The sequence below is a fragment of the Suillus bovinus genome (genome assembly GCF_016758785.1).
Source record: "Suillus bovinus strain UH-Sbo-P2 chromosome Unknown EDB93scaffold_61, whole genome shotgun sequence".
NCBI lineage: Eukaryota > Fungi > Basidiomycota > Agaricomycetes > Boletales > Suillaceae > Suillus > Suillus bovinus.
The window spans coordinates 143339-162782 of record NW_024542117.1 but is presented as its reverse complement, the minus strand read 5'-3'; the positions used below and the strand labels follow the sequence as shown (position 1 = coordinate 162782).

The following is a 19444-nucleotide window of genomic DNA, read 5'->3' as shown; positions in this document are numbered from 1 at the left end:
CAGTGCACTTTCAATAGATTCTCCATGAAGATCAGGCGTGCCAACTGCATGCCATATCCGCGAGTCACAACACGAAGGGTATATCTTGTCCCGTCTGATTTAATATCTACATTCACCTTTTATCGCTCTATTCCAGAAACTTCTCCATGTCTCAATTCCTGGGGGCTGCGCCTCTTTCTGTCAAAGTTTCCCCGTTCCGCGCTCCTTTTGATGCCATAGATGCAGATTTGATCATCCATACCTCAGACGACGCAAAGTTTGCTGTCCATAAGATCTTCCTTGCCGTTGCGTCTCCGCTTTTGAAACGTTTTCTGTTGTCGGGGTCGTCCTCTCCATGTCCGCCGTTTGAAGGGCTCGTCCTCAAGTGCGACGGCGATCACACTATTATCAAACTCGAAGAAGACGCTCAGACAACTGAGAGGGTGCTGCAATATTGCTACCCCTTTTCCAATCCCGTATTTAGCAGCCTGAACGATGTACAGGCCGTCTTGGAGATGATGAGAAAGTTCGGAATGAGGGGGTTGATGAATAGAGTCAAGGGATCGCTTGTACAACAAGCATTTCTAGACGATCAACCACTTCGCGTATTCGCTATCGCATACCGTTATGGTTTGGAGGATGAAGCTCGCATTGCTGCGAAGTATACAGTCCGCCAACCCTTCTTCACTCCCTACGTCGAAGAGCTGGAACACATCCCTGCCTCTGTCTATCATCGCCTCCTCCAGTACCACCGAAAGTGCAGTGTCGCTGCATGCTCATTGACAGCCGACTTCTCCTGGTTTCCCGGCTTCGCATCACGCTGGGTATGGTTCCAATGTGATGACTGCGTTCATCACCCCCTATCCTGGCCTCTTTGTGATGGGAAGATATATGAAGTAAATGCATGGTTCATCGAGTTTATGGAGCGCTCCAGGAATGCTCTTCGTGAACTCCCTTGTAGCAAGGTCGTTTCAGATCCATTCTTGATTGCGGAATGCCTGGAAGCAGCATCTGGCTGCCTTACATGTCGACCGGCTGCTTTCCTAGATCTCAGCGTGTTTATCGGGGAACACTTCACTTTGGAGATTGAGAGGGCGATTGATACTGTAAGTATTTTGAAACTCGCGATTCTCGTGTGTGCTGATTCTGGCTGTCTTAAGGTGGAGCTTGATATTCCGTTCTAGCTAAAAAAAATTTGAAGTAGAGACCACTGCGCTGTATTCGAATTGTTTCAGAATGCTATCTGTCCAGGGATCATCAATCATACCCCGAAGCCTACTTATTCGTGTTGACTAATCGACTTCTTTGCAGCGCTTAAATATAGTCGAAACGACTGACTTCTGTCTATCTAGCCCCCCCAAGTGCAAGACCTTTTTTCCGTCATCAGCCATGTCAGACGCTGAAGAAATCATCACTGCTGAAGCACCTTTCGATGACCAAAACTGCGATATCATCATAAAATCAACAAATGGTGTAAACTTTCATGTTTACAAGCTTGTTCTTTCACTCATGTCACCCGTATTCAAAGACAAATTCAAGATCACGTCACCACAGAGCGAAGCACATTCGGATAAATCTATCATAACTGTTGCCCAGAGCAGCACGCCGCTTAGATCCCTACTTCTCCTTTGCTACCCTGCCGCAACCCCAACATTTGACAGTTTGGATGATGCAAAGGCTGTCCTAAAAGCGGCCAAGCAGTATGATATGCAAGCAGCCCTCAGCCGCGCAGGGGACCTCATCATGGCCCAATTCCTACCAGATCACATCCTCGACCTATACGCTCTTTCTTGTCAATTCAGATGGCAGAATCATGCTCAGACCGCTGCTACCCGCGCCCTTGAGATCAAGGATCTAGGACGACCCAGCAATGGGTTTCATGGTTTGCAAGACATCACCGGTGCAGATTACCACGAACTCCTCGTATACCATTATCGATGCGGCGTCGTAGCTCAAGAAGTCGGAGATTCTCTTTCCTGGCTACCGCCGTCATCCACAAAAATGCAAATGTGGAAATGCAAATGCAGACTCGTGGGCGATGCTTAGAAGCTCCAGATTGGTCATGTCAGCGAGTTGAAAATCGTCTCGTGGTTCGAAGAGTATTTGGTTTCGAGTGGGAAGGAGTTGTTGGCGAGGCCTTGCGAGTCGACCATAATGGAGTCGAAATATTACAATCGCGCTGTGATCGAAGCGGCAAAGTGCGATGATTGCCGAAGCAAGGTCATCGAAGATATGGATAGATTCCGCGCTTTGTATATCGCACAAGTTAAAAAGGTTGTTGCAACTGTGAGCTTTCTTTGCTAACTGGTTCGTCGCCGATTCAAAGCTCATCTCGCTTCTGTAGGTGGACTTAGCAACTTCTTAAACAACTCGCTGCAATGCTGTCGTGCTGTTATTCAGAATATAGAGTGAGTGGCAGATTCTGTATAATTGCTGAGCGCTGAGTGACTATTGGAACATAGGCTGTGTTGGAAACTAGTTAACTGGTGTGTATATTTGATGTGCATGCATAGTCACCGAGCCTTCAAAGCTTAAAGCTTCAAGTCGCAATCGGGGACATGGACCCCTATCCAAATAAATTATTTTAGTCTGTCTTCAGCTTCATGCACTGCTCGACCTTGAGCTTGCCCCGCCGCGTCTGGCTAACTCCCTTGCATGTCGACCAGATAATTTCATCGATCTCCGAAATGTCTCGTTAGGGAGCAAGGCTATTTGAAATAAAAACCCGCTGTATATAATCGGGCACATAGGAGTACAAGCCACATACGTCCCCTTTCTAAGACAGTCATGGCAGACACTAAGAAAATCGCCATCGCTCAAGCACCATTCGATGATCATAACTGTGACATCATCCTCCGTTCGGCAAATGGTGTCGATTTCCATGTCTTCAAGCTCATTCTTTCACTCGTGTCGCCTGTATTCAAAGACATGTTCGCGCTACCGCAGGGGGAATCGCAGTCAAATATATCGTCTGTACCTGTCATCACTGTGACTGAGAGCAGCACCACTCTCGATTCCCTTCTTCTACTCTGCTATCCTGCCGCCACCCCAACCTTCGGCAGCTTCAATGATGCAAAGGCTGTGATGGAAGCAGCTAGCAAGTACGACATGCAAACGGCCCTCGGCCGTGCAGGAGATCTCGTGATGGCCCAGTTTTTATCACATCGCTGTCTCGATTTGTACGCTGTCTCTTGTCAATTCGGGTGGCCGCATCATGCGCGAACAGCTGCTACTCGGTCCCTAGAGATCAAGGATCTAGGACGACCCAGCCATATGTTTAATGGTATTCGGGACATCAGCGCTTTGGATCTCCACAGGCTCCTCGATTACCATTATAAATGTGGCATCGCTGCTCAAGCAGTCGGGAGTTCTCTTTCGTGGCTAGAACCTTCACATAAACCTATGCAAATGTGGAAAGATTGCACATGCAAACCTGATGTGGGTGTGAAACTACAAAAGAACTTCGGAAATGTCTATGTCACCTCCTTGTTCCATGAATATTTGGTTTTCAGCGGGAAGAAGTTGTTGGCAAGACCTTGCGAGTCGACCTTGCTATCGGAGTTGTCACATTACAATCGCGTTATTACAGACGCGACTGAGTGCAGCAGCTGCCGAAGCACTGTTGTCGAGGATATGCACAACTTCCGCGCCTTATATATCTCACGAGTTAAGAAGGTGATTGCGGCTGTGAGTCAGGCTCTTCCTGCTACTCTTTAGTTTATCACTGATTCAACGCTCATCTGAATGTAGATTGAAGGCGTATGATCATTGAAGTACTCGCTGTTCCGAGTTTACTAAGCCTAACACGCGCAGTACTATATTCATCGGTCTTGTTTCTCAATACGCATAGTGTCGTTGGGTCATATACACATTTTGTCCAATCCCATGAAGCCACGGCCAACTTACTACAGTACAGTACCAACTGGCACATGTACGATGTCAGCTCTGATGGTACATACTGTGGCCAGCTCCTGTCCCGAACGAACTGTCGCCAATTTCCATTTTGATCTCTCCCCAATTTTTTATTTTCCAGCTAGTGTCGTACTCAACTTTGCAACTTACTCGCGCGTTCTCTTCGCAGCCCTGCTTTCTCCTCGATCTTCTCTGTATACCGGTCCAATCCAATCCAAAGTCAGACTCAGAAATGTCTTTACCGCAGTCACCAGAGCCCTCTAGATGTGTCATATGGTTCATCATTGATTCAAAACTCACCTGGTTTCTGTAGGTGGAATTGTACATAAACAACTTGCGCAGTACGTACTGAGCATTAGCCCCTATCCAAATAGCAATTCATATTTTGAATCTGTCTTCAAATTGAATCGACTTTCCAGGAATGGGCACTAGGATGATACATGGAACACCTGAAAATCATACGAACGCAGCCATCTTCTTGAAGTATAAGCCAAACTTCCAAGCGAGGTAGCTCTAGTTCGCGCACAGACCAATATACTCGGCCTGAGCCGAGCCTGATCGGATCTTTTAACTTATACTCACTACTCTACTAGTTCTTGACATAAGTCGACCCGGGTAACTTGGCCTTGCAGAGTTGTTCCACCGCAGGGCATCTGGCCAGCTAGATGTGCCGATGTGTTCAATTTATACTACGATGAAGCTGGTTCTCTTTCTCAGGCTAATCGTGGGCTATTTTAAATACAAAGCCGCTGCTGCTATCACGTACGCGCCTTTTCTGTCATGGCAGACACAGAGGAAATCACCATCTCCCAAGCTCAAGCACCATTCGATGATCTTAGTAATGGTGATATCATCCTCCGTTCAGCCAATGGTGTCGATTTCCATGTCTTTAAGCTCATTCTTTCACTCATGTCACCCGTATTCAAAGATATGTTCGCGATACCGCAAAGCGAATCGCCATCATCCGTACCTGTCATCACCGTGACTGAAAGCAGCACCACTCTCGAACCCCTTCTTCTACTTTGCTATCCTGCCGCCACCCCAACCTCGGCAGCTTAGATGATGCAAAGGCTGTGATAAAAGCAGCTAGCAAGTATGACATGCAAGCAGCCCTCAGCCGTGCGGGAGACCTCGTGATGGCCCAGTTTTTACCAAATCACTGTCTTGAGTTATACGCTCTCTCTTGTCAATTCGGGTGGCCGCATCATGCGCGGACAGCCGCTACTCGGGCCCTTGAGATCAAGGATCTAGGACGACCTAGCCATATGTTTAATGGTTTGCGGGACATCACTGCTTTGGATTTCCACAGGCTCCTGGAATACCATTATAAATGTGGCATCGCCACTCAAGCAGTCGGGAATTCTCTTTCCTGGCTAGAGTCTTCATTTAAATCTATGCAAATGTGGAAAGAGTGCAGCAGATGCAGAAATAGCACGCCGATCATGACAGTAAAAAAGGACTCTGTTGCCCCCTGGTTCCAGGAATATCTGGTTTCCAGTGGGAGAGAGTTGTTGGCAAGACCTTGCGAGTCAACCTTGCTATTGGAGCTTTCGCATTACAATCGCGCTATTATCAAAGCGGTTGAGTGCAGCTCTTGCCGAACCCATGTCCTCGAGGACATGCACAAATTCCGCGCTTTATATATCGCACAAGTTAAAAAGGTGATCGCAACTGTAAGTCAGGCTTTTCCTGCTACTCCTTGGTTCATCACTGATTCAAAGCTCACCTGAATATAGGTGATTTTGGAGGCTGATGCTGATTAAAGTAATCGCTGTCTTGCTGCTCTAAAGCGCTGTATACCATCAGAGCTGGCGTTGTGTTGGATACTGTACTATAGTAAGTTGGCCATGGGCTCAGAATGGATCCAGCGACACGGTGTATCGACCGATATATATATTACTGCGTGTGTTAAGCCAAAAGCTCGATAGCACCTACTTTCTTCAAGTGATATTAGTAGGCTCGTGATCTGCCCCTGTCGAACCGCAATTTCCATTTTGGTCTCTCCCCAATTTTGCCTTCTCCAAACTGATGTACTCAACTTTGCACTACAACTTTCTTGCGCGTCCTCTTCGCAGTCTTACTTTCGCCTCATGTCGTCCCAAATCCCAATCTTCTTTACACACTAGTACATTCAAGCTCAAAGTCGCACACAGAAATGTCTTCGTCGCAATCACCAGAACCCTTTCTACCTCCTGCGTCAGGTGGTCTAACGAGAAGACCGACGACATCAAAGATTCTGCTACAACACCGCCTTTGCGCGAGAACATATACACCATACCAAATTTCTTGACAGTCTCTCGGATACTTTCGTGCCCTGTCCTCGGTTGGTCCATACTGCACGACGATTTCTTCCTTGCGACCGGATTATTGGTTTATGCTGGGTTTTCAGACTTGGTGGGTACCCCACGAATAGTCGAGTCGATCAAAAGTTAAGCTCTGACTAAAGGCCGATGGCTACCTGGCAAGACGCTTCAACATGCATTCAGTTCTCGGGACAATTCTTGACCCTGCTGCGGATAAAACTCTGATGACCACTCTCACGGTGACATTGGCTATGAAGGGATTGCTTCCTAGTAAGCAAACTCAATAGTGGCCCCATTTTTTTGTGTTTGAATGATGCCCCGCTCCTCTCCAGTCTCGCTGGCCTCAATAATCATCGGGCGCGATGTATTGCTGAGTCTTTCCGCCTTTTACATTCGTTATACCTCACTCCCCGCACCAGTACGTGTCAGGCGAATTTTGTTAGTATACGTTCACCAATCTGTCTAGAAAACCTTCTCTCGATATTGGGATTTCTCTATACCATCCGCTGAAGTACGCCCCACTACAATCAGCAAGGTAGGATTGTTTGCACTTCATTTTGTGATCTGCTGAGCTTTGATTCGCAGTACAATACCTTTGCTCAACTCGCGTTAATGTGCGCTACAACTGTCACCCCCATCCTGCCTGCACAATATCACCTGTTTGTACCTGAAATGCAGTAAGCCAGTCATATATTCGCGTCTTTTCTTACCCTGACATGCTCAGAATTTTGGTGGCCGTGACAACGGTCTGGAGTGGGTTGTCCTACGTGTTTTCCAAGGATGCTGTGCGAATAGTATCGGAGACACGCAAGAAGCTTCCACCTTCATAACACGCGATTCAGGCTTCCGCACTACCGAGGCCTGGTGCAGGGTGTACAAGATCTTGATTTAGGATAGCGAACTAATGATACAACATATATGATAATCTAGCCAAACGAGAAGACATTGCGAAGTGAGGATCTACGAGGTGGTTGCGATTCTTCGACGACGGACTTCTTGTAGTGCACTAGAAATCGCTTGTTTGTTTGAGCTTGCTTCTCGCCAAGCCTCACTAACTTGCCTGAAAAGATATCAATCAATCAAGATCGAAACTGGGGATCAGCGACCATGGGCACCTACCTCACACGCCGTATAAATATAACACTCAGTACAACGCTCTTTATCGAGCGTGGCTTCTTCAAAATTGCTGGTGGATTTTTCGATTTGGGGTATCCTATCCGGGATATGCAGGCCAGTATGCGTTTCTCACTGCCGAACAAGATAAATTACAGCATAATGATGCAGAAAGTGTTCGTACCTTGCCTCAAAGTTCGAGAGGAGAACAAGAAGATAATGTTTCTGGTATACAAGATCATCTCGCAAGGTAGACTCGCGGGTAAACTTTGCCTTGAGGTACCGAATCTGGACGACAAGGCCCTTGCACTCTTCCTTGTGCTGTTTTTTCAGCTCGACGAGCTGGTAGCCATCACTATTTTTGGTTTTTGGTTCAGCATCGAGATACAGCATGAAAGTATGTCATGACCCACGTAGCAAATCCATAATCCTTGATCTTGAGCTTCTCTTGAGCCATCTTTAACTTCGTATGCTGGCCGCTGAGCTGCTCGTTCAGGAGACGTATCTGAGTTTGGGCCTGCTTTCTGGCTCGCTCAGCTTTCGTCAATTCATTCCTGTATTTCTCCTGCTGCTTCTCTTTCTCTGTTCGCAGAGTTTTAAGATCACGTCCAAACGCCTCGGCATCTCGCTTGACACGTCTGAGGTCGGATTCAAGGGCTGCAACAGTACGTGCAACATCGGTCTTCTCAATCGCCATACGGTTTTTCTCCTCTTCGCTACGTTGTAGTTCATCGGCTTGATTGGAGAGCGCACGCCTGAGGTCATCAATTTCAGCGAGATGCGAGTCGAGTTGATGACGGCGGTTGTCGTGCGATAACTGTGATTTTGCATGGTCATTGCGAAGCTTGTTGACTCGCTGCTCAAGTGTCGGCGCAATCCAACATTGTGATAGGAAGAGACACTCACTTCTGATACTTCAGTGAACTGTCGCTGAAGTTCCTTGTGGTCCTTGGCAAGAAGAGACCGCTCTTGCCGCAGCTGATTGATTGTCTCTGCGTTTTCTTTGACTTTGCCTTCGAGGAGACGAGCTTGCTGTTCGATGGTTGCATTGGCTGTATCTGTTAATTAGGAGTGATGATTTAGAGATGGCACGGTACGCACTTCGCAACTCGGTCTCTAGTTCACTATTTTCGCGCTTGACTCTCTGTAGCTGTCTCTTGACATCATCGATATCCTGATAGCTTTCAGGTTAATATGCTTATGACGATAGTCAAGGGACGTACCGTCTCAGTTCGTTGTAGTTGACGAGCAACAACACTCTTCTCACGCTGGACGCACTCCTGTTCCACGGACATCTGTCTGAGGCGCGTCCTCTCAGCCTGCAGCTCAGCCTCGAGGTCAGCAATGACGGCCTTCGCTTTCTCGACCTCCCGAGTATCAGCTCTCGATCGTCGGCTAGCTTCAGTCGCTCTCTTCGCTTCATCCTTTGCGTTTCGTACCTCCATGTTCATCCGGTTCGCAGCATCTTGAAGGACTGCCTTCTCCCCTAGAAGGTGGCGTTTTTCTTCCTCCCATCGCTGTTTCATCGTATCCAGTTTCTTATTGACTGCATGAAGGTCCAATCGAAGAGCTTCGCTGGTCTTCGTCGGAGGTGTCGGAGGGTTGGAGGGGAGACTACTATGCGATACATCCAAAAAGCTTAGAAATGTTGTGTCAGGATATCACGCTAAGGACGCTCTATGAATCGCACCTTTCATCGGCGTCGTAAAATCGTTGCAATGTTGATGTGTCCACCTTGACCATACATTTCTGACAACGGAGCCTTTGGAGCCGATGAAGTCGACGCTCCTCGCGTCTCTGTAACCTTCCCATCTCGTTTTCCATTTGAGATATCTTGGATCGGGCAAGTTCAAGGTCTCTCGTAAGGGACACAACTCCCAGCCCAGCATCTTCCAGCTCATCGAGCTTTTGGTCGATGCTATCGTTGGCACGGTCGAGTTCGGTTTGAAGACGAGCAATTTCGCTTAGTAGCGGGGACACTGAGGCATCGCCGGTGGTGTTGTTTAGCCAGGAAAGCTATTAAGTTTCCATCAACAAGGAATGTTCGGATATTATGATATCGCCTTACATCTTTCAGAGGACCTCCAGGTGTCTTCGGAGCCCTAACAGACATTGACAATACATGTCGATGAATGGGTGATATTCCACTGAGGTTGACCACCTTGTTTGGAGTTGCGGTCTCGAAGCTAGTCGATCGGAGGGCCTTGATACGCGCCTGGAGCTCCTCCTTGTCCTTCTCCAAAATCTCGATCCTCTGATCCCGGGCAGCGTCAATAGCTTTCCGTGCAGGAGAGTGTTGAAGGAGCTCAGTGAGTCTCGCGATCTCTTTGTGCGCCTGTTCTAGCTCTGCCTCGAGTGCATTCTCAAGCTCAGCATCGCTCTCGTCTGAATGCTGTCCTTTCAGAAGCCGAGACATCTCCCTCTCGCGCTCTCGTTCTCTTTCGAGGGTAGAAATCCTGGCCTTGAGATCTGCGACAACTTCTTGGTCGGTGCGCATCTTCTGCTCCGCGGCTTCAAGAGCCTCCTCCATTTGGTTGACCAACAACGATGCACTCTCCTTTTCCTTCTCTAGCGCTTCAGCACGATCATTGGCCTCCTGTTCATCGGCCTCCAACTGGTTAAAGTGATTTTGAGCGGAAGTGAGCTGCTCTTCGAGGTCTTGAATGCGTTCAGTTGTCGCTGTAACGGCCTCTTCGAGCTCGGCGGTATAGGTCTTCAGTTCGCGAACTTCCTCGTTGACATCATTGCCAGAACGTGCAATAAGTTGCTGTGCTTCTTCGAGCTCTTCTGCCTTTGCTTCCAGCTCATGCTGTAGACGTCTGGCAGCGGCTTCTTGAGCTTTGAGGTCCTTTTCGAGTTCAGATGCCCGAGAACTAGAGCGCATGATCTCAGCCCCCATCTCGCTTAACTGGCTGTGGAGATCATCATTAGCCAGCTTGGCGGAGAGCCGCTCCTTCTTGAGCTCCTTCTCGAGCTCGTCAACGCGGCGGTCGCTTGTCATAATTTCATCCTCCAGATCCTTGATCTGCGCGGTCGCACTCTGCAGGTCGGCTGTGAGGACGCTGATCCGCGTGTTCGCCTCCTTCAATGCACCTCCGAGCTCCTTCCCGTTCTCCATTGCCGTCTCCGCCTGTCCAGCCCTCTCCAGCGCAAGGTCACGCTCGCTTTCGAGTCGTTCACGAATACGCTCCGCCTCCTTTGTCATCTCTTCCAGCGCTCGCTCGCTCTCTGCGACTTTCTGCTCCAAGTCACCCACGATCTCTGCAACACCACTCTCAACCTCATGCATGCGCTCCCGCCAACGTTCCTTATCTCGCGCACGCTCATGCCGTTCAGTCTCGAGGTCCTGATCCACACTTTCCTTCGCCTCTGCAAGCTTGTCGAGCTGAGCCTCCAAACTCTCGACCAGCTCCTCCAACTCTTTCTTCTCTTCTGCCCACCCTTCTTCTCCCGCCTCCTCCACATCGCCAAGTTCATTCCCTGCACTGACCCTTCTCGCCTTTGCAGAGCCCATACTCTCTAAACTGAGCCGTCTCTGATCCGCATCCTTCACTTCCTCGTACTTCCTCAACCGGTCGACGAGTTCCTTGTTCTCTTCCTGTAGCTTTGAGTTCAATGTGTGAAGGTAATTATTCAGCTTCGGCGCGTCAAAGCGCGCCACGCCACGTTGACCTGTGCCCAGCGCAGGGTCGTACGAGGTGTTGGCGCGCGGGTGTGTGGTGAGATCATGTGAGGACGCAGTAGAAAGGAAGGAGGCCGATGCGCCGCGGAGCTCGATGTCAGAGGGGGACGCGAGATGCTCACTATCGCCTGTAGATGATGCACTGTCTGGAATATGTGCCTGCGCAAGAGGGTGCGACGTGCGTCCCCGCCCCCGTCCAGGCCGAGGAGTGATACCAGCAAATGCAGTGCGCATGGGACCCGCAGGCGTTGCGCCGATACCGGATGCGCTTTCGCTGCTCCCGCTTGAGGACTGAGTCACAGGGAGGGCACCGAGCCGGTTATGGGGGTGAGGAGTAAACTTTATGCGTGGACGGGCAGTGGAGTTGATGACTGAAAGAAGAAATGATCGTCTGCGGGCATGAGGTGTGAGGGACTCTTCTGTTGCGTCTGTCCCTAGTCCATTGTATGCAGGTGGGATGTTGAACTGCGTACGAAGCCGCGGAACGGGTGTAAAATCCAACACTGATCTGGCAGGTGATATAAACGCTGTTGAATGCGCACCTATGGTTCTGTCATTGTTAATTTGATTACTTGGATCAGACGATGCTGAGGAGAATGTGGGCTCGCGGTCCGATTGCATGGCAGAGTCCTCCTGCCCTGGTTCGGAGTCACTTTCCTGTGGTGGATCCTGGGAATGGGCCGAGGAAAGCTCTTGTTCATCATTGCTCTCATCCTCTGGAGGCTGTATCACGACGCTTGGGAGTGGAGTAACAGCCGGAGAGGCGGTTCTCGAGCGAGGTAAGGGAATGTAAACACCAGGAAGCGGTGACGGTGTTTCTACAGGTAGTGGAATAGATCTGTTGCTGCGAGGTGTTGAGTTTGGAGGTGATGAGACAGGAGAGGGCGTCGTCCGGGAAAGTGACGGCGTTCTCATCCGCACGAGCGGTTTTCGTAGTGCGACATTACGGTATTTGTCGAATGGCGATCGCTGGGATACGTTGAGCTCAATTAGAGTAAAAGGCGAGCAGAAAAGCATTCACCTGAGGTTCAGAACGTAATGACATCGAGTAATCGTATTTCTTCCTCGGCGTAGGATTTTCCAGAGGGATTTCGGGAGAAAATGGGGAGCTAGAGCGACTGACCGACTGTAGTGCGTCCTCCAAAGACATGTCATCCGCTTCATTATCTTCTGGCGGCAAATGAGACTCTGGAATACTGTGCCTACTATGTGCGAGAGGCGAGTCTTCCGGACCTGTATTCTCGTCGCTCTCATAGGGAAGAGAGGTTATGGCGCTCACTTCGAAACTTTGTACGGGGCTCCGAGGATATGGGTATGTTCTAGAGGCAGAGGAAGATTTTGCTGAAACAGAGCGTGATGCGAGAGAGCTTGCAAAGCGTGCTGTGCTGGAAGTACTTGATTGTAGCCTGATGGTTGATGTCACCGTGTGCGCTGAGACAGCAGCGGGTGTCGAATGCACCGGCAGGATAACAGGGTCATCGTCTGTTGAATGTTGGTCATCGTCTGAGTCTGAGTCTTGTGCACCAGAATCATCGAAAGCAGGTAATGACGGAAGAGAAGGTGGCTCTCCTTCGTCTGCAGCTTGTATTCTGCGCCATATTCGAGACGGTGTCTCAAGCGTTGTCATCTCGAATAATGTTGCGAATCCTCTAGATGCTTAGAATTTCGTCGGTCTCATGTACGCGATAACGACCCACCGAAGTTGATGTTGTTACAGATTGATTCAGGGTGGCCAAAGACCACGTGACCGCGTTTATGAATCACGCGTTAGTAGCTCAGAACCATCTAATCAAAACTGCAGCCTAGCTAGTGGGTACCACTAACTAGAAGTTAATCGAAGACGTGGAAAATTTGATCTTATTTATAGGGCAGGACCGGCACAGAAACACTCTTAAATGAGCGCAAAGTGATTGTTTAGTTGGGGTAATTCGTTAAAGGGAGACACGAGTAGGGTATAACACGCGGGTACACAAGCAAGAAATTGTAACACTATGTAGGATAACCTCACCCAACGCTCGTTTTCTCTTCCTCAGAGATCTTAGTAAGGTCCTCGGGTGCTACCAGACCACAGTGGAGCCATGAGCCAAGACAAAGGAATGCACGGGTTGATGATGGAGACAAGCGGTTTCGAGTAAAGCATAGAAGGTGCCAGCCTTGTGAAATGTTCGACGAGGTAGCTATGGTGTGTAACACATAAGTTGTGATGCTAGCGAGAGCAATGGTGCATGACCTACTAGGAATACAAGTGCCATCCGGTGCAAATTTGGATACGTCTTTTGATTATGGACCTACCATTGCAGTGTGACTTTGATATTCTCCACAGGTTGCCGCAAATAGTCCTCAAGATCATCTACTAGATATGCCAATGGACTGCAGAGACGATGGTTTCTAAATGTGATAGTCTATAGGATAGACTCAGCGAGCGAGGCCGTGTCATTGGCAGTAGACTGATTAACCACAATGATGGAGTGAATGGAGTATTGAGAAATGTACTAGAATCTGTCCTCACTTTATGCTGTTGAATCACCGAATTGTTCAAGCAGCAAGAGATGATCGAAGCAGCGGGTCACGGGGAGCTGTTGCAGTCAACGACCTCCAAAAAATAAGGCTAGTAGTCAGTGAATCAAAGTCATTATGTCCAATATATAACACTGCGGAGAAGTTTGGAGATAGTGCGGCTACATACCTGTGACCATACCCGTATACCGTGCTAACGGGTACGGTATGACCACGGGTACCACATCTCGACACCGTACCCGTACCCGCCATACCCGTGACCCCCATACCTGCGGTGTGGCCCATGACCGTGCTATACCCTAGACACGAGGCAGTATCCAAACACAAGACAGAAATATTTTCAGCGGTGGCATTCATCAAACGAGGTTTGAATTTGTTGTCAACGGGTACGTGGAATTAACGTTCGGAACAACCTACCATTTCTTTCTCACAAGAGATGAATCACAGTCTAGTGTATGTTACTTTGTTACTTGAGGAAGACCACCATTTTCGGAATAAGTGCGTTGTACCCATGCCTTAGGGACAGGGAAACCGGATCTACTCCTGACAAGGACTTGCATGTGACAAAAATTTGCAGGAGTACAGAAATGGTTGTTATCAGTCCTCTTGCAGTATGATGTCCCATTGTTATCGCAGTGCAGTTGTCCGATAGTCAATTGTGCAGGTGATATGATTCGGGCGCACGACAGAGATAGTATATATTTCATTACATGAGGGGCATCCTCAAGCAACTAATCGGGGACGCGCTGATCGATTCAGGCTCGGCGGTGGGCACCTGCTGGGCCCCGCAGGGTGCATATCAGTGTATACTGTTTAGAATCGGGAAAGTGCATAATATGAATGACAAAACAGAATAAAAGGTAAAGACACTGGCTCACGGCTGCTTTGACAAATCTCAGTTCCGTCAATCCGATATATTCCCAAATCGTCATGCATGCAAGGTAAATCTGAAAAGGAAGGTGCAACAAGCATGAAACCATTTGTGACCTGACTCTAGTATATGGTGAGATAGGTACCATCAGCGAAAATCAATGTCCAGGGGAATCTGAGAGGAGTTCACATTCAGCCAGTCGGTCATTTGGGAGAGAACTCACCTCCAGGATAATCGCCATTACCGGGAAGGCAAGTTCCTTTGCGTATTCAGCAAGCACTCTCGGCACTCTCTCTTTACAGCCAATACAACTTCCCGCCCTCTTCACCATACTGTCAATCCACTCGGGATTAAGGAGGCTTTCCACAGATGGCCGCATGCGGAGTGCTTCTATGACACTATCTTGGTATTCTTTGAGGGACAAGCGAGAAACTCCCTTCTTGCGACAGAACTTGCAGTCAAGTGATGGCAGGGGATACGTAGACCAAAGACGGGTAAGCTGGGTCATAGCTTGACCGCAACTTGTGTGGTACTTGACCAACCGCTGGAAGTCTGAACCAGTAATGAAGTCCAATTCAGACACATATGCAGGCTCCCACACCGCAAAACGCAGCATGTATCTCGCCGCCACCAGAGTCTCTGCCTCTGAGCGGTAACGACATGCGATAGCAAAGACTCGCATGGATTCTTTTTCTAGAAACCTCGGAGCCGTTATCATTCTAACGATGAATATGCCGACTCGTTTCATGTCGTATTTATCGGCCGCATCGAGGACGGACATGACAATGTCCAAGTTCTCGAGAGCAGGCACATCCGTGTCATATACTGGAGAGCAGAAGCTCAACAACTTCCGCAAAACGACGCTATTCTCCGTCACTGGTATGATAGGGAGACCGTGTTTTGTCCGGTCTGCAGCATCATCGAGAGAGCCTGGCTGAGGTAAAGAGAACATGTTCGAAAAGAAAGATGATGCTAGGGAGAGCAGTAGCTTGTGGAAGTGGAAATCAACATCATCCGCACTGCGTAATATGATATCCCCTCTGTCAAAAGGGGCTCCGGCGTCGACTGGTATGCGCTGTGGTTCGTCATCGATGCTGGTGTAATTGCACGAAGTCGTACATGTATCCATTGTGGATTCAAGTGAAAGCTAAGTCACAGCCCTGCAGGAACTCCTGCGACAAGCCCATCTCCAGCCTATCCGCAGCGTGGAAGGAGTCCAGGACAAACATGTGAACGAACAAACTTGAAGTTCCTCTTTGGGATGGCTTCGGGATATTTTAATTTTTAACTTTAATTTTGATTTGCTATCTAACTATCAAAAATAATCCACTGCTCTCACCATTCGATGGCGTCAGGGACTTGCTTCTAGATTATAGATTGACGTGGGGCACAATTTTTTCTAGGGAAAGCGCAAAAGTCGTACGATGATCACGATGCCAAGTAAGTGATTATTTGTTCTCTCATTAGATTAACTCAACTACAGTCTAAATATCTATCATATGCCTGACTCACCAGGAGTACTAGTACTTGTGCGCTATCTGACCTGCAGATACTGGCTCTACTAGTAAGTTCTTGATAACAGGGTGATTCTAAGCTGGTTCTACCGTGACGGATCGAACCAAACAGCTGGACCTAGCGGTTCTCACTGATTTTTTGATGTGCCAATGCACGATGACAGCGCAGGTAATCGTGTCGACCCTGCATCAAATGACAATATCTAAAGTGATCTGCAGAGGCAAGTTTAGATTCTTACGACAACCGCAGTTTCACTTCGCGCACCTCGGCAATGACTCGTTCTAATTCCTGAGCAAAAGTCTTGGTGAACTGAACCATCTGGTCTTGCGCACACCGTCGACATGAGGGACAACTTTTTGCCCTTTCGACGGCTTCTGCCAAGTTTCTCATCAACGTTGCACCACAAGGAGACTCTTCCAAGGCAACAGCTGTTCTGTCCATGTAATCCGCCCACCACTCCCGCGGATAAGTTCCATGTGCCAGGTACCTGACGTCTGCTTTTGAGTCACATGGGCAACAGTTTGTCCACCACTCGTAGAAACTGTACGTCTGTGATCTTTTCAGCCAGTCCAGATTGTCGCAAAGTGTTCTAGCGGCTTGGCCGCATCTAGAGCGATATGCGACAAGGCCCTGAATGACGTCACTAGGAAGGTGTTCTGCGGCAAGGGAATCGTGTGTTGGGGCTGTGTGAAGAAGCGAATATCTCGCTGCGATGCTAGCTTCCGTTCTAAGACCAAAGCGACATGCAACCGCAAGGATGCGCACGGGGTTGCTCTCTAAGAGGGACGGAGCAACCATAGCCTTCCTCACCCTCTCTTCAACATCTTCCATTCCGTATTTCATCGCAGCCTCTAGGACTTGCTCGACATCATTAATGTCCTCCAAACCAGGACCTTTTACCGCTGCAGGATAACAAAATCTCAACAGCATGTCGAGTGTCTTGCTGTTTTCTGACACCTGAATTATGTCTAGATCGCCGAACATCTGGTCGTTAAAGTGGTTCCTTCTTGGTTGAGGAAGATCGAACATGGCCTCGAAGAATGGAGAGGCAAATGCGAGCATGCAGCGGAAGACACGGAAGTAGACATTGTCTGAAGAACACAAGATGATGTCTGCCTTTGCATTATTGAATGGCGCTTTGGCTTCGCTGGGCATTGTGAGGACTAGTTAGCTGGCAGGAGGAACGCGACCAAGGTGCAATTCGGCATCTTATAAGTAATTTGACGCGAGCAGAAGTGAACGGGTGAATTTGGTAAGGCCCTATGCGGTGCTCCCAACTCGCTTCACGGACCTTGCCCGATTCGCTTCCAATGACCCTGCAGGTTTTGAACCTTCATTATTACTTCATTTCTATCATGGCTATTCATAACTTATCCGAGAGTATCTTTTATTATTTTCCCCAAGACGGGAGGTGGTAAAACCTACGTACTCGCGTCCTCCTGCGTAAATAGGACATGTGATTTCTGATCTAGTAGCCACAAGAGGCCTGATCCGAGGAGAAGCACCCCGCGGCTAGCTGCCTCCCGAGTCAACACTTGCCAAGACAATGATTGGTACGTGTACTGAATGATAAATTTGAATATGCTTGAAGGTTGCCAGATTGCTTACTGTTTATATAGCCAGCAGGTGGCAACTGCCAGTTCTATCCAGCCATGTGGCAGAATGGCAGAGTTCCCGCATCATAGTATAGGGCCACGATCATATATATCAAATACTTACTTTGCACTCGCTGGCCAGTACGTACTAGGTCGCGGGAATACGCCCACATTTCCGGGGTCAAGTCTCAGGACGGCACGAGGGTTCTTCTTTCTTTTAATCTGATAAGCTTATCTCAGCCGAGGAACAAGCGAATATGGGCTGTGGTTCCAACGAACTAAGGCGTTTCTTCATTAAAGTCACTAATAGCAGCAGGAACGGCGGACCATCAATGGGTATAGTGGGGTTCACACTAGTGCCAGGGATGCGGTGATGAGGTATGTATCCATATATCCAGTCACCCAATGGACAAAAAAAGGTTGCCAAGAGCAAGTGCATGCATGCCTACTACAGTACTAGTCACGGTGATAATTGTATGTATCAACTTCTCTTTGTATTAATACAGGTTCAGCACATGGAACGTTCAACTTCACGCACGACCTTATCGATATCACTTAGAGTTTTGAAGTACCAAGCTTTATAGTTCACATAAAATCTAGATCAGCCTGGTCAAAGCCTGGCTTATAATAACCACGGATGACTCGATATGGTCTGGTAGGCTGTGCAGTATCAAATCCTTGTCCACCCAATCATGACATAGTGTACCATCGTGTGGGATGGCCCAATCAAATGGCAAGCAGATATTATAATTGCAAAAAATATCAATACATATGCATTAGTATTTACATTGTACAGAGACGTGAGAGGACGTATGGTGCATGTGGTCTTGTCTAGATGACTTTATTGATTGTAGATTGCCTGACACTCCCCACAGCCTTCGCACTGTTCAGGTATTTGAGTCTGCAATCTCGGGCCAATGTCTGAATGCCTTGCGCGCCGCTGACGCTTGATGAACCGAGGTGGCGGATCGTGGGATTGTTCGTGTTGTGAGGATGAAGTCACACTTGATCTGGGAAGTGCACGCTTCAGGCGTGAAGGCGCGAAGTCAAGTGCATCAGGGAGCTCTTCGAGCTTTACGTCTGATTTGAGGGCAAAGGAAGGAAGTTCTTCTTGGCGGAAGGAAATGCGCGAATTATCAACGCTCTCCCTGCCTTTTCGTTTTCGGCCGTCGGAAGATGTCTGAGACAGGGTTGAACTAGTGCGAGTCAGCGACAAGATGTAAGTTCATGAGTAAAAGACGCACCGGTCCAAGAATTCTCTTTCCAAAGCATCGTACTTCACCTGCAGCCGGTTGGTGGCTTCACGTGCAGCTTTGGCTTCCAAACGAGCGTCTTTCTCATTTGTGGCATACTGACGAGAAGCCGCCATGTGTGCCTCGCATCTCTCCATCAGAGCGTCCCGATCTCTACTCAAAGCAGCGACGCGTGTTTTGAGTTGCTCAATCTCAGCAACCAGCGGAGCAGGAGAAGCAATGTCCAAGTATAACTTGCGCACGCTGGGTACCATAAAGTCATGGTATTTTTTGGGAACAAAAGATAAATCAGGCATAGCTGCAAGACAGTCTGAGCAGAGAAGTACTTAGGGAACATGAGACATACCAATATAGAATATGCTTCGGCATGATGGGCACGAAGATTTCATAGCATCATTTCCGGAACTTATATGGGCGCGTAGGCATTTTTCACAGTGAACGTGACCTATTAGATAGCGCGAACAGGTCATCACATGCAGGAGTCTGAGTCGGAGTAGTACTTACCACACGGAACGCAGACAGGCTTCTTAATATCCTCCAAGCAGATTCCACATTCAGCCATGTTAGAGCAGTCTGTCAGATGTTAGTAGTATTGAGAGAGATTCATTGTCCATGAAACAAGCTCCAAAGTAGAAACTGGACAAACGCGTCCGCTGCCACGTGACCGCGTCTTTCTTGGCACATCACAACAAAGATAAACAAGG

At 48.5% G+C, this 19444-nt stretch overlaps 10 protein-coding genes across 10 annotated transcripts; 5 read left to right on the top strand and 5 right to left on the bottom strand.

Moving 5' to 3' along the window:
- Positions 1-50: 50 nt before the first annotated feature.
- Positions 51-1266, top strand: EDB93DRAFT_760392 (uncharacterized protein). Its single transcript, XM_041457367.1, has 2 exons — positions 51-1085; positions 1140-1266. Exons 1-2 carry the CDS (start codon positions 147-149, stop codon positions 1161-1163), a joined length of 963 nt encoding a protein of 320 aa, XP_041304447.1. The 5' UTR covers positions 51-146; the 3' UTR covers positions 1164-1266.
- Positions 1267-2247, top strand: EDB93DRAFT_760347 (uncharacterized protein). The gene has a single exon (XM_041457366.1). It carries the CDS (start codon positions 1369-1371, stop codon positions 2023-2025), a length of 657 nt encoding a protein of 218 aa, XP_041304446.1. The 5' UTR covers positions 1267-1368; the 3' UTR covers positions 2026-2247.
- A 519-nt stretch (positions 2248-2766) lies between these two features.
- On the top strand, positions 2767-3744 carry EDB93DRAFT_1302101 (uncharacterized protein; the record flags this gene model as incomplete). Its single annotated transcript, XM_041454700.1, has 2 exons — positions 2767-3666; positions 3730-3744. 2 exons carry the CDS (start codon positions 2767-2769, stop codon positions 3742-3744), a joined length of 915 nt encoding a protein of 304 aa, XP_041304445.1.
- Positions 3745-4671: 927 nt separating this feature from the next.
- On the top strand, positions 4672-5654 carry EDB93DRAFT_1253616 (uncharacterized protein; the record flags this gene model as incomplete). The annotated part of the gene is made up of 3 exons (XM_041453482.1): positions 4672-4857; positions 4887-5564; positions 5628-5654. The coding sequence occupies 3 exons, from the start codon at positions 4672-4674 to the stop codon at positions 5652-5654; spliced, it is 891 nt and encodes a 296-aa protein (XP_041304444.1).
- A 116-nt stretch (positions 5655-5770) lies between these two features.
- On the top strand, positions 5771-7138 carry EDB93DRAFT_760256 (CDP-alcohol phosphatidyltransferase-domain-containing protein). Its single transcript, XM_041457365.1, has 6 exons — positions 5771-6285; positions 6338-6464; positions 6527-6612; positions 6661-6729; positions 6780-6871; positions 6919-7138. Exons 1-6 carry the CDS (start codon positions 5920-5922, stop codon positions 7022-7024), a joined length of 846 nt encoding a protein of 281 aa, XP_041304443.1. The 5' UTR covers positions 5771-5919; the 3' UTR covers positions 7025-7138.
- On the bottom strand, positions 7033-12616 carry EDB93DRAFT_1106565 (uncharacterized protein; the record flags this gene model as incomplete). The annotated part of the gene is made up of 11 exons (XM_041447628.1): positions 7033-7095; positions 7188-7254; positions 7314-7442; positions 7492-7662; positions 7721-8163; positions 8214-8365; positions 8409-8481; positions 8531-8924; positions 8998-9323; positions 9376-11958; positions 12113-12616. The coding sequence occupies 11 exons, from the start codon at positions 12614-12616 to the stop codon at positions 7033-7035; spliced, it is 4905 nt and encodes a 1634-aa protein (XP_041304442.1).
- Positions 12617-12993: 377 nt separating this feature from the next.
- Positions 12994-13259, bottom strand: EDB93DRAFT_1091123 (uncharacterized protein; the record flags this gene model as incomplete). The annotated part of the gene is given in 2 exon segments (XM_041446324.1): positions 12994-13166; positions 13181-13259. Coding segments are annotated over 2 exon segments (252 nt in total), but the record flags the coding sequence as incomplete, so codon positions are not given.
- Positions 13260-14524: 1265 nt separating this feature from the next.
- Positions 14525-15506, bottom strand: EDB93DRAFT_1242226 (uncharacterized protein; the record flags this gene model as incomplete). The annotated part of the gene is made up of 2 exons (XM_041451987.1): positions 14525-14551; positions 14601-15506. 2 exons carry the CDS (start codon positions 15504-15506, stop codon positions 14525-14527), a joined length of 933 nt encoding a protein of 310 aa, XP_041304440.1.
- A 221-nt stretch (positions 15507-15727) lies between these two features.
- On the bottom strand, positions 15728-17252 carry EDB93DRAFT_760088 (uncharacterized protein). Its single transcript, XM_041457364.1, has 4 exons — positions 16157-17252; positions 15982-16104; positions 15890-15929; positions 15728-15836 (listed from the first exon to the last, which is right to left on the bottom strand). The coding sequence occupies exons 1-2, from the start codon at positions 17045-17047 to the stop codon at positions 16081-16083; spliced, it is 915 nt and encodes a 304-aa protein (XP_041304439.1). The 5' UTR covers positions 17048-17252; the 3' UTR covers positions 15728-15836; positions 15890-15929; positions 15982-16080.
- An 801-nt stretch (positions 17253-18053) lies between these two features.
- On the bottom strand, positions 18054-19407 carry EDB93DRAFT_760077 (uncharacterized protein). Its single transcript, XM_041457363.1, has 4 exons — positions 19245-19407; positions 19087-19185; positions 18732-19038; positions 18054-18683 (listed from the first exon to the last, which is right to left on the bottom strand). Exons 1-4 carry the CDS (start codon positions 19300-19302, stop codon positions 18329-18331), a joined length of 819 nt encoding a protein of 272 aa, XP_041304438.1. The 5' UTR covers positions 19303-19407; the 3' UTR covers positions 18054-18328.
- Between the last annotated feature and the right edge of the window lie 37 nt (positions 19408-19444).

Excerpts from the sequence above, each read along its gene's own strand:
- EDB93DRAFT_760392 (XM_041457367.1), top strand. The coding sequence starts at position 147 with ATGTCTCAATTCCTGGGGGCTGCGCCTCTTTCTGTCAAAGTTTCCCCG. Across the intron at positions 1,086-1,139 it reads TTGAGAGGGCGATTGATACT|GTGGAGCTTGATATTCCGTT; the intron begins GTAAGTATTTTG and ends GGCTGTCTTAAG.
- EDB93DRAFT_760347 (XM_041457366.1), top strand. The coding sequence starts at position 1,369 with ATGTCAGACGCTGAAGAAATCATCACTGCTGAAGCACCTTTCGATGAC.
- EDB93DRAFT_760256 (XM_041457365.1), top strand. The coding sequence starts at position 5,920 with ATGTACTCAACTTTGCACTACAACTTTCTTGCGCGTCCTCTTCGCAGT. Across the intron at positions 6,613-6,660 it reads ATACCTCACTCCCCGCACCA|AAAACCTTCTCTCGATATTG; the intron begins GTACGTGTCAGG and ends CAATCTGTCTAG. Across the intron at positions 6,730-6,779 it reads GCCCCACTACAATCAGCAAG|TACAATACCTTTGCTCAACT; the intron begins GTAGGATTGTTT and ends TTTGATTCGCAG.
- EDB93DRAFT_760088 (XM_041457364.1), bottom strand. The coding sequence starts at position 17,047 with ATGCCCAGCGAAGCCAAAGCGCCATTCAATAATGCAAAGGCAGACATC. Across the intron at positions 16,105-16,156 it reads TAGAACGAGTCATTGCCGAG|ATCACTTTAGATATTGTCAT; the intron begins GTGCGCGAAGTG and ends TTGCCTCTGCAG.
- EDB93DRAFT_760077 (XM_041457363.1), bottom strand. The coding sequence starts at position 19,302 with ATGGCTGAATGTGGAATCTGCTTGGAGGATATTAAGAAGCCTGTCTGC. Across the intron at positions 19,039-19,086 it reads CCGAAGCATATTCTATATTG|CTATGCCTGATTTATCTTTT; the intron begins GTATGTCTCATG and ends ACTGTCTTGCAG. Across the intron at positions 18,684-18,731 it reads GAAAGAGAATTCTTGGACCG|TTCAACCCTGTCTCAGACAT; the intron begins GTGCGTCTTTTA and ends GACTCGCACTAG.